The 12,688-nt window shown below is 37.5% G+C and overlaps 1 protein-coding gene across 4 annotated transcripts in view; it reads left to right on the top strand.

The window, feature by feature from the left end:
- The window catches only part of RBPMS (RNA binding protein, mRNA processing factor), a 170,337-nt gene that overhangs the window by 75,643 nt on the left and 82,006 nt on the right, over positions 1-12,688 (top strand). For all 4 annotated transcript variants that reach the window (XR_004300545.1, XR_004300546.1, XM_032413473.1 and 1 more), the window contains exon 4: positions 693-755. Coding sequence is in view for 2 of the 4 variants with exons in the window: in XM_032413473.1 (XP_032269364.1) it covers positions 693-755 (63 nt within the window). In the remaining 2 variants the exon portion in view is untranslated. The remainder of the gene's footprint in view (positions 1-692; positions 756-12,688) is intronic.

The following is a 12,688-nucleotide window of genomic DNA, read 5'->3' as shown; positions in this document are numbered from 1 at the left end:
ATATCCAGCATGCTCACCTCTCAGTCGCTTTTCATCTCTCAGTAAGGTATTCTTTGATTCATCAGGAATAAACTATGTTGCAAGCATCTTTCTGGACTAAAAGATTGAGTCCAAAGGGATTAGCACCCCTCTCTGTTGAATTGGAACAATTTGGTTTACACCTAGTTAAACACAGGACTTTTCAAAGGTATCCCTTGGGATTTGAGATGGAAATGTTCATTTTATAATTTTGATCATGCAGTGAGAGTACAGGGCTTTTATCATTGTGTCATTGTATTCCTTGCACTTACAGTGTACCAAAAGGTGATTCGGTTCTCTTTCCATTTTAAAAGATGAAGAAACTGAGGTACAGTGAATTTGATTTAGGAAAGTAGAGCCTTTCGACCCAAGTTTTCCTCTATTCTCTTGTTCACTGCTGCTCACCTTCCAACCCCTTCTAGATTTTTTTTTTTTTTTATGATTCTCTAAATCCCCAGCTGTGCCCTTGAAGAACCACCCTCACAATCCCTTTTGATTCATGTTAGAAATTTGGCTAAGCCACTGCGTCATGATTCTTTTGAACTGGCTTTCTTATTTCTACCCATTGCTGTGGTCATTTCTTTATCTTAGCTCTTCGGTTTGACATCACCTTTGACCCAGAAAAATAGATATCTCCTGATTTGTTTTTTCTTCATATTTTTTTCTTTCCTCAGCCCGTAGGTTTTGTCAGTTTTGACAGTCGCTCAGAAGCAGAAGCTGCAAAGAATGCTTTGAATGTAAGTAGTAATGATGTAATCATTGGTGTTTCCTTGTGAGGTGGTGGGAGGCAATAGAACGTCTTTGGACAGGAAATCACGAGAGGGAATATGACTGCTCATTCTAATAGGAGGGATTCATCCATTTAATCAGCCATCTAAAGAGATTTTTCCTTGAATTGTGGTCAGATGTGCAAACTACTGAATAATGCTTTGCTCTTCTCCAGCTTTTACTGTAATGCTCAAAATACCTGGCAGTGTCTTATTCTAATTTAACCCGGTCACTCCCCATGGTAATGTGCAGCTTAGTTTGGCCATCGTTATACTCTCAAAGATTAAGCCTAACCCAAGAGTAGATGAAAACTTGGCTTTCCTCATCTCATGAGGCTTCCATTTTAGGTATGTGGGTTTGTGTGTGGTTTCTTTTTTTTTCTTAAGGTTACAGTCTTTATTCTCATTGTTTTCCCCAAAGACATTCTGCATTGTGCTATAATAAATGGTTTTCACCTATAATTGAGTGGAGATACCTGTATTTGGTTTGTAGGCATCTTGTCTGCCATATGTTTTGAAGCTTTTGCCAGCTTCATTTTAGAAAATATTTTTCCCCTTTAGAGTGCTGAAAAACAAAACAATTTAAGGGGAACCAAGCTGAGAGAAGGTGAAAGGAAGCAGAATAGGAGTTCCAGAGGCTGCGGGCTGATTCTGAGGTGAAGAGTGATAGTGAAAAGTCTGACTCCATCCTGCTCCAGGCAGTCGGCCTAAGTGGCCATGAATAAGGGTTGATGAAAGCGACCAAAAGAGTTTAGGATGCTTTTTAAGAGGCAAGTGGCCACTTGACTGGTGCAATCTGAGTGTCATGGCCCTTGTGTTGCTATGGAATCTACAGGTGCCCCTCACAGCCGCTCCTTTTGAGCCCCTGGATGCTAAGGCAGACCATGCTGAGAGAGGGCTGTAGGAGAGACCTGGTATCCTGGAGACTTGGAGGCCCAAGGGAAGGGGCCCCCAGAGGGGTCTGTTTACTCAGCATAATGGTCATTGTGACACAATCTTGAAAGGTTTTTAGGCTTTGAAAAAAACGTATACTCTCTCAGAAGAAATGGCTTGCTGCTTATTGTTGGTTTTTCATGAATGTCTTTGGAATCCAGGAGCTCCGAAGAGCTCAGGATTTGCCTGGATTTGGGTAAATAACCTTCCGGTCAGAAAGACTGCTTCCTTACCCTGTTTGTCTTCCACAGAACAAAATATCAACCAAGTATTTATTGTGTACCAGGTGGTACACACTGAAGCACAGTATGTGATTGAATATTTTGATATAGAAATTGTTTTGATTTTATCACTACATAGAGCCAGAATTTTCTTAGTATAACCAAATTTTAAGCTTCTCAATAAAACTAGGCTTTTATTTAGATAGTGGTTTTCTTTCATTCTTACCAGGTAGCATGTTTCTAACTGCAGAACTGTTCTGGGTCCTTCAAAGTTAGGTGAAGTTTTCACCAGGCTCTTTTCATTGTTCTTCTAAAGGAAGTAACAACAATTGAAGCTTGTTTACAGAGTGGACTCTCTTCGGCCTGCCTTGACTGTCTGAGGAACACTAGGCTTTTATAGTGACTTCTCTCATCTGACAAAGGCAACTTTCCCTTATGGGCTAGGATTTGTGTTTTTGTTTTACAGAGGTTTGTTTTTAAACTGCTTAAATGGTCATAGTCATAAACCGTGTTTCCTTGCCTCAGTAAGCAGGGGTATAGCAAAGAGTTTCAATTTTTCTTGGTGTCCAAGGGTTCTATCGTTACCAGTAATCAGGTTTTGAGCCCTATTGTACCATAACAGTAGAGGTGTTTAAGTCCATCCCTAGGCCAACTGGCCCCAGATCATTGTGCTTTCGTGTCCTGATACCTGGTTTTAGGTTCAGCTCTTCCTTCTTTTTCATTGGCAGTGAGCCTTCCTTTAGCAGCATCTTCTCCCTTATTCGTTAATGTTCTTTTGTTGCTCATGTATTAATAACTTGGGAAGAACTCCAAGCGAAACTGTTTAAATACTGTTCTATGGATCTAAGGGTAACTCTTAATATTTGTGAATTATTGAACCTGAGCTTGCTTCTGCTCAGAGACTGACTTGTGAATGCAGGGCATTTATTGAGCTCATGGTTGATTTCTTTCTTGACATTGTTTACTTTTATATATAAGGTATTAGAGGTCTTTGTACCTCAGAAACCATCCTGTTGTTCTGGGAATAGAGACCTTGAAAGGATGGATGGCTCGCTCAATCAGGAAGCATAGATTTAAAGCTGCAACTAGAAGCAAGCCTTTTTGCATCTTAGTCCTGTCTACAACATCTTGCTGCTTGCTTGGTCCATGCAGTGTTGCTGCATTTTTCCTGGTGGCAGTGACAGACTACATATTGTCCAGGACAAATGGCCATGATAAAGTTTGGTGTATGTGACAACGGAGCAGGGTTTCTTTTCTCTACAGAGAAAATGGGCCCATTCGGGATAACGTACTTAATCATGAAGCTGACAAATTTTCTCTTATGATCCAACATATTACTCTCTTTTCAGGTCATCTTTCTAATTGGTGAATTAAAAACATACGATGCTCATAGCCATTACAAAATTTTCTCCTCTCATGTCATTCGTCCAGGCTTCTTTTAAAAACTTTTCCTCACATTCCTTTGGGGAAAAGTTCCATGTTGTAATGTTTTGTTTTATTCCACTATTGAGAAACTAAAGCCGCAGTCCAGTAAGTGCCTCTATATAGAATACTTCACAGTGTCATGGAACCACTTCTCCATGCCTCTTGTTTTTATTTCTCGGTCTTGGTTACTGTCTGGTTCAGTTATTAGTATTAATAATTAGTCTTTTCCCAAATGACTGATTTTTTAAATGTTTTCTTCCATCTTTAGATTATGCGTCAGTCAATTTGATAATTTTATGGAAAAACATGCTCAGATTGAATTAAGTGGTAACATTGAACTTTAATCAGGAGGTTACTCAAATCTTCTAAATACAGTATATTTTGTTTTTACAGCAAAAACTCCCAAATTAAGCTAAAAATAACCCAAACCCAGACTTCCCTTCAGGTTATCTATGGTCCCATTAATCCATATGATTAGAAACCCCATCCATTCTTTAACCTGACAACAAAACAACTGACCTATCCTTCACCCTTCATACACATTTGTAATTTCCATACTGGCAGTTTTCTGTTTTCCATGCTAATGAAAGGGGGTGTTAATAATCCAAAGTATCCATTAGTTTTAGGCTTTGTTTATAATTTTGGAATGTAAATCAAATATGGTGAGTGATACTGAGAGTTAGGCTGGTTTGGTAAAAACTTGTGGAGATTTTAAAGACACAGGAAATAGAGTAAGTATAAGGGTAAAGACCCAGAGCAGAAGTGAGAATAAGCCATCCCTGGCTTCCTACCAACTGTGAAGACCCCAATATTGCCACTGTTGCCTACTTAAAACCTTGTTTTAATAAATAAGAGTGATTTGTAGTTAATACTTCAGATCAACAGGCTTGTCGTAGTCCTTGCTTGTGTAAGTTTCCATAACAGGCATTGTCTTAACACTGGTGTTTGGGAATCACTCATATAAAGTACAGTTGACCCTTTAACGTCACAGAGATCAAGGGTGCTAACCACTTCCTGAGTAGCAACAAAACACACACACAGACACACACACTTTTGACTCCCCCAAACTTAATAGCCTACTATTGACCAGAAGCTTTATTGGTAATATAGTCAACACATATTTTATGTGATGTATATATTGTATATTGTATTTTTACAATAAAGTAAGCTAGAGAAAAGAAATGTTAAAATCCTTAGGGAAAATACATTTACAGTACTGTGCTGTATTTATAAAAACAAATCTGCATGTAAGTTGGCCCCCATAGTTCAAACCCATGGTGTTCAAGCGTCAACTGTACTTTAAAAGGTTGTGTGTGGACTCTGGAGTATATGTGCCATTTTGTTATCCCTCTTCCTCTAATTTTAAATAGTTGTTATTGGGCTAGGTTTTATCATAGACTCTATTGTAAATTATTATATCAGAATTAAAGAAGTCTGATGTAATCAAACAGTGTACATCACTACAAGTTGCCTTCACAACTAAACATTGCCTGGATGAGCACAGTAATTTGCTTTACTCTCAAATTGGACTATTTGATGTAAATGATCTCCAATTATCATTGCAACCCCTAGTCCATTGGATTCTTTTTAAAAGTTTGAGTTACAACTCACATACCATATAACCCATTTAAAGTGTGCAATGCAATGGTTTTTGGTATATTGTTTTTTAAATTATTAAAAAATTTGCCATTTTAATGCTTTTTAAGTGCACAATTCATTGGCATGAATTACATTCACCATGTTGTGCAACCATCACCACTCTGTATTTCCAAAAATTTTTCATCATTCCAAACAAACTCTGTAACCACTAATCAGTACTTCCCAATTTCTCCTTTATTTTTAGCCCCTGGTAACCTCTAATCTATTTTCAGTCTATTCACCTGTTTTGGATATTGAAATATTTGTCCTTTTGTGTCTGACTTCTTTCCTTAGTGTAATGTTTTCAAGATTCATCCATGTTGTAGCACGTATCACTTTCTTTTTTTTTTTTTTTTTTTTTATAGATTTTATTTATTTATTTGAGAGAGAGAGAATGAGAGACAGAGAGCATGAGAGGGAGGAGGGTCAGAGGGAGAAGCAGACTCCCTGCCGAGCAGGGAGCCCGATGCGGGACTCGATCCAGGGACTCCAGGATCATGACCTGAGCCAAAGGCAGTTGCTTAACCAACTGAGCCACCCAGGCGCCCGCACGTATCACTTTCTTGACTGATATTCCATTATATGGATCTCCCACCTTTTGTTTATCCATTCATCTGTTCATGGACACTTGGGTTATTTCCACCTTTTTGCTCTTGTGAATAATGCTTCAGTGAACATTGGTGTACAAGTTTCTGAGTTCCTGTTTTCAGTTACTTTGGGGTATATACCTAGGAGCAGGATTGCTGAGTTATATGGTAATTTTATCTTTAGCTTTTTGAGGAACTTCCAAACCTTTCCGTAGTAGCTGTACCATTTTACATTCCCACTAATAATGTATATAGGTTCCAAATTCTCCATATCATCACCAATACTTGTTTTGTTTTTTAAACTATGATCGTCCTAGTAGGTATGAAGTGATCATTGGGTTCTTGATAAATACTTTTTGACTGATTGCAGTAGTAGATTTGGGTTCTTTTGGAATCTCACATAACTTAAAATGTTTCTTTTAACAGGGATTAGTAACACTTCTTTTTTGTGGTGGCAATTCTAATTAATAGAACTGTGTTACCATTAAATAGTTTACCTGATAATTAAGTAAGGGTGGGAAAAAGCCAACCATTGGGTTAATAAGGTAAGACTTAGGCTTTATATTCTTTGATGTACGACATGCAAGACATGAAGGAAAGGTATTTTCTCAAGGTCTAAAAAGACTGGAATAGAGATTGAAGAGCAGTTTGGTTTTCAAGGGGAAAAAGGGGCAGTCATGTAGACTTCGAATGCAAAGCCTTAATAAGTGGAAAATAAAGAGAAATTGAGGATATGTGGTATTAAATTCTTACTGAGGAAGTTTATCCATTCAGTAGCATGTATGATAAAGAATTTTTAGAAAAACTGTAAAATTTGTAAGAAAGCATGTTGAAAAGGTACTTCATAGTGTCACATGTTAAAAATAGCCAATCTAATCAGGGAAACTTCGGCTTTTCCATCCCCATAAATTTCTGGCATTAAAGTAAATACTATGGTTATTTATATCACAATGATTCCAGCCTTGTGCATAATTTCAATTTTGTTGAATATCTTGAGCTCTCCCAACTATCAAATTACTAAACAGTATGGCATAATTAATTCGTTAGTTCTGTACCAGGTTCCTCATCACAGGTAGGGCTATTATTCACTTCCAAAGGTATTAAAAGGAAATCACCAAGCAAAAGCACTTGCAAATGTTCTAAATGTGAACCTCTACCACGAGTATACTTTCTTAGTCAAAAGATGTGGCCATATAGTACTGGTACAAACCCTTTGAGTACAGAGGGACACCAGGGCAGTCAAGATAGGCAGTGACCACACAAAGACATTTTGGCTTTGGTTTGACAGAAGTATGGACAACAGTCTCGGTTTCCTGCATCACAGGTTTTCCTGACAGGTTGTGCAAGTTAGGACTTTTGATCTTAATATTTGTACAGCTTGTGAGTTAGGTGAATTATTTCCACTAAACAAAAGTTTTCATAAACACAAGCATCCAGATGGCCTATTTCAGCTCCCCCTCACCAGGCACTATGTCAATATGTTTCTTATCAGTTTTAAAATTTTCTCCCTAAATTTCTCTTCGCCTATTGCTCAATGTGGTTGAAGAGGCCCAATTAGTGTGATCCCAGCTGGGACTTTTGGATGGGAAATATGCAAGGCTGCCAGATGAGATCATGAGTCCAATCTAATGTTTATCTGTTAAATCTGTTTATAACTGCTTACTCTTGACTTGCAAAGTTCTAAAGCAGCCATTTGACGTCACTGGGCTAGGGACCGTGCCTGTGCCAGTCAGTATAGAGCTGCCATGATGCAGGGTTATTGGACTCTTTTCTTTTTCTCAATGACTACATGCTTGGGTCTTGACAAACAGCTCAGTCCAGCTAGCCCCCTCAACGAAATTTGAAATAGGTGTCCACAAAAGTTACACCACCAAAAGTGACTCATAACCCAAATACAATATAAAAAAAATAAAAATAATAAATGCCCAGTGTAGGATTGTTTAATAAGTTCTAGAGTCTGTCAGATTGTTCTTCTGTGCTTTTCTTCATGATGGTCCTGCATTTTTGGATGGTTCTATAACCTCCCTAGGACGGTACAGCACATAATTTAAAAGTTGTTCTGAAAAACAGCTAATGAAGATGAATGTGAGGAATTTGTTAAATTTCTAATTAGAGTCTTTGCTTGAAGAAAAGTGGGTTTATTTAATTTTGAAGATTTTATTTATTTGAGAGAGAGACAGCACAAGCAGGGAGGAGAGGGAGAAGCGGGCTCCGGACCTGGGGCTCGATCCCAGGACCCTGAAGTGATGACCTGAGCTAAAGGCAGAGGCTTAACCCAACAGCCACCCAGGCACCATGAAAAAAATAGGTTATTTAAATCTACTAAGCATTCACATAAGAAACTGGAAAACACAGTGCTACTAAAAGAAATCCTAAGGAAGTTTAAAGAAAGAAAAGTAGCCAGAAATATTAGCATTATCCTTTCCCCAAGGAAACAAGCAAGAAGAGCCACAGATTCTCACAGATAAACTGGTTTACTCCAGTAAGTATATGTGGAAACCTCAAGTTCATCGGATATTACATGGCTTTGTGAAACAGCCCTCAGACTGCATGGCGGCCTTTTTTGAGGTTGAGGATCTAACTTACTTAAACTCCCTTTTAAAAATGCTGTCTTGTATTGACCTTGACCTTTCTCCATGGTTCTTCAGGTGTTTCAGAAATGCTGAGAATCTATTTGCCTCTATTGTAAATGTAAGTAGAAAATATAGTTAGTGTTTGTGGAACACGGAAGTGCAAAGAATGAGTTATTTGCTAGGACTCTTTTTGCTAAGAAGCCAGGGCAGTTTTAGAATGAACACTCTCTAGGCCATTCACATTGCTGATTGTTCTGCAGTGCAGCACATTTTGGCCCCTTAAATCACTCTTTATTGTAAAATCACTTTTATTTTTTTTAGTGAATGATCATACCATCCTAATGACTAGGGGTTACAGAGCCCCCTTCCACACTGGCTTTGTGTTTCTGATAATAATCTATACTACACAGATTGTAACTTTTGGTCCACAAAGCTTTTGTCTTATTCTGTAACTGGAATGCTTTAGAACATTTTATACACTTGGGGAGTAGGAATGGGACTTGACCCCCTTAAAATGGGATAGGGTGGGGTTTTTTTGTTTTTCTTTTGTTTTTCTAAAGATTTATTTATTTATTTGACAGAGAGAGGGAACACAAGCAGGGGGAGTGGGAGCGGGAGAGGGAGAAGCAGACTTCCTGCTGAGCGGGGAGCCTAATGCGGGGCTCGATCCCAGGACCCTGGGACCATGATGTAAGACGCTTAACAACTGAGCCACCCAGGTGCCCCTGGAATAGGTGTCTTGACAAGACCTTTGTCAGTGATTGTGTTCTTATTTCCTTACAAGTACATACAACATGAGGTGTTTTCTTTCTTTATACATAGTGTAAATTTTTCATGCCATTTTTAATGGATATTTAATAATTACTACATAGAAACATTAAAAACTTTGAAGTTACAGAACCACAATAGTCAAGGATTTTTATATACATAAGTAGGGGAGAAGAAATAGAGTAAATCCTTCTGAAATATGAAGATACATATATCTGCAATGTAAATATGGGATTAGGAATAAGAAAACAGTTTTTGGTGGTTTTTTCTTTGAGAGGGGGAGAGAGCGCATGCTTCCGCACAAGCAGCGGGGTCAGAGGGAGAGAATGTTAAGCAGGTTCCATGCCCAGCACAGAGCCCAATGGTGGCAGGGGGCAGGGGTGGCTCCATCTCACAACCCTGAGATCATGGCCTGATACCAAGAGTGAGACACTTAACCCACTGAGCCACCCAGGTGCCCCAGAAATAAAACAGTTCTAATGAACGTGATTATACTGACTAAAATCTTAAAAATAATACTGTCTAAGAAGGCTAATATGTATAGAAAAACCAGGAAGCATATTTTGAGGACTAAAATTTCTAAAAATGTAAGTTTCAATAGAGAATTATTGAAAAATTAAGTGGTACCTTGAGTAACCTGGACATTGAATAAAAGGTTCTGAGTTTTTTTTTCTAGCCATTTTGGGGCAAGTTAATTTTAAAGATGAATGTTTTAAGATTAAAAGATCTGAGTAATTCCCCTAGAGAATATAGTTGAGTAGAAAATTCCTACTATAAACTGGTAACCAGTGGTTCTATTTTATTTTGAATCGCTTTAATCCATTTTGTCCTTTGTTTGCCTAACATAAGACATCACTCAAAAAGTAAATGGATGAATAAATAACACAGTACTTAAAAAGTAAATCTGGAAACATATTATGGGAAATGAAAATAAATTTAAATGGAATGGAATTCACTTCATGTTCTCAAGCAGAAGGTTAGTTTATAATAAAGGAGCATAAACAGGCAAGGTATGAAAGTTTCTATACTTTCAAAAATAGGAATAAAAATTAGAGTTCACACTACATTGCAGTAATTTTTTTTCATAGAATTTTAGTATTCATATAGAAGGCCAATATAATGTGCAAATGGACATTAAACCGAAGGCAGAAAAAACTATTCAGGATTACAGGTTATGGATACATCTCAATGAAAAAAGCAAACAAGGTTATGAAAGAGAATCAGGCTGTTTACACATCTTAGAATGCTAAATAAATGAATGACAAAACTAATGGAGGTTTTTAGGTTTAGAAAAGTCCTAGGTAACTATGGTAGGAAGATGCTGACTTTTCTAACACTTCACGATGTCCTCTTCGTTTATCTGTGGGCGTGTTCACCAAATTCTAAAAACATCCTTAAAACAATCTTAAAAATGAAATTCACAAATATTAAATATGTACTGTGTATTTGATATATTAGGGTAGTCCTGTGTGTTTGTGCAGAACATTGTTTCTGTGTTAATACCTGTGAAAAGATACTAAATCTCTACATTAAGGCTAAGAGAGGAGAACAGAGAAAGTTTCTTCTTGGTAACGAGTTATCATGTCTGGGAGGCTTTCTAGTCGAAGACAGTATAATAAAGGTGTCAGTCAAGCTGACCTGGTTCAAATCCAGGTTCTGCCACTTAACTGATTCAAGACCCTTCTCTGGACCGCAGTTTTCTTCCCATTACTATTTTTTTGATAATACCTATCTCAAAGGGCATAAGGATCAAAGAAAATGAGATTTTTTTTAAAGCCACTGGCCACTCAATAGTAAAAATTCTGGTAATTGGGATGATGATCTTCACAAAGGACTGGCTTTTATTCCTTAAGCTCACTTTGCTACAGTCTGATTTTAAAATAATGTCTGTGGAATTCCATATTCCACTGGGTTCAGAGTACTTCTGAACATTGATTTATATTATAATGTAATTAATGATAAATTGATTCATTAGTCCTTTCTTGGAGCTTTTTTGGGAAACAAAGTTGAAGTGTTCTTAATATTTATTAATTTTCAATTATAGTGAGCCTTCAAAATATAGTGAGCCCAACAAACAGCCCCTCCTCTCCCTTTTCTGTCAAACTAATCGTGCACATTTCTTTGTCCATGTCAGGTTCCAATTGAATCTGTTTAAAACCAAAGACCCCGCATCCATTCCATATAAAAGCATTTTATTTAGCAGCCAGTGAGATTCCTTAGTTAATTTGAACAAGCCTTTTTTGCACGGAGAAGTTTAGCCCCAGCCCTGTCAGGTCACCAGTAAGTAGCCTTGAGGTGATGCATCAGAATGGAGGCAGAGCGCTGATTGAAGTTGCTCAGAGGTGAGATCCTCTCACTTTAGTTCGGCTCTCTACAGCACAAGAAGTACTTTGCAGTGAGCTTCCAAAGTTTGGACTTACCTGTTCATGTTCTTTACAATAGCCCCAAACTCTTGTTTGGAAGGAGCTTCGTAGAGTTTTTTAAAAACAGGTTTACAGAGCAAATGCTACCCTCTTTCCTTATTTCTGTATTTTTACCGTATTCATCAGAGAACAGACTTTTCCCACCCATGGATTGATTTATCTGTAGTGGCATTAATAAGTGACTTTGAGAACCAGATAATTTATTGATGTAGATGGCACTCATTTTTGTCCTCAGTAAAGTTGAGGGTATAAAGTTGTTGACTTCAAAAGTATTTTTAATACTTATTTTTAAACGTAATACAGCCTTCCTTCTTAAAGAATTGCCATTATCCTGTTGTGCTGTCTACAAATCAGTAACAAGCTTATACATTTTCTACTTCCTCTTGGTATTTGGCTTTAAGATGACCTAAACTTGGTTATGCATAGGTTATGCATACACTGTAGGAGACTCCCCTGGTTCCTGTTTAGGGGAGGGGTGGTCGTTGCTCAAAAACTGGAAAGCAGAAATACGGCTGTTGTAAAAATATACTTGGAGGCCTGTTGTGGGCTGCCATGTCTGATCTTTAAATGGAAGTCTTTCCACAATGGTTTTGGAAAGTTAAGCCACCTTTTTTCAGTTGTAGAGTTTGTTAATATCAGCACTTGTTTTTCTCTCCTCCCTTCATCTTTTTTTCTTCTACATCAGCCACTAATAAAGACTCAATGTAAACTTTGCAGAATTATCCTTAAAGGAGATACAGAAAGTTAAGATGGTACCTCAAATGATCCAACAAGCACTTTAGGTGAGCCTAAAAGTGTGTTAAATGTATCTTCTTAGTCTGCCTACCTTACAAGTGGGACTTACTCTTCATATGCTTTTCTACATAGACATAGAATACTTGGTTTTATATCATTCTAAGACTCCTTACCTTGCACAGTGTTAATCATCTAACATATCTCAGAATTCATAAGGTATTTTCATACAAACCCACACACCTCTTGTCTTATTTTGCCTGGCTTGTGCCTAGTATGTGTTAGATACAGAAGCAGGTTGGTCTCCTTTTCAATAATTAGAAGATTAGTTTGTAATTAGTATGATTAGTCTTTTCCTTGAATAGCTGATACCAACTTTGAAACCAGTAGCCCTTTTATCTTAAAGGACCTGTATGGTCATCTATTAAGGACATATTGGAAATGTAATCAGTAAATATTTAGAAACTCCTCCCTTCCCAGTTTAACCTGGGTTTTTGTACTTGGTACAAGCTGTAGGAGCACATGTGTGGCTTTATGAAAGTGATGCTCCTAATTAATCCTCATTAGGGATTTAATCTTTTTGTAGTTAAAATAATAAATTTG

This window comes from Phoca vitulina, unplaced genomic scaffold, assembly GCF_004348235.1.
Source record: "Phoca vitulina isolate PV1807 unplaced genomic scaffold, GSC_HSeal_1.0 scaffold15, whole genome shotgun sequence".
Lineage (NCBI taxonomy): Eukaryota > Metazoa > Chordata > Mammalia > Carnivora > Phocidae > Phoca > Phoca vitulina.
Note: the sequence above shows the minus strand (reverse complement) of the source record. Positions and strands in the feature narration are given on the sequence as shown.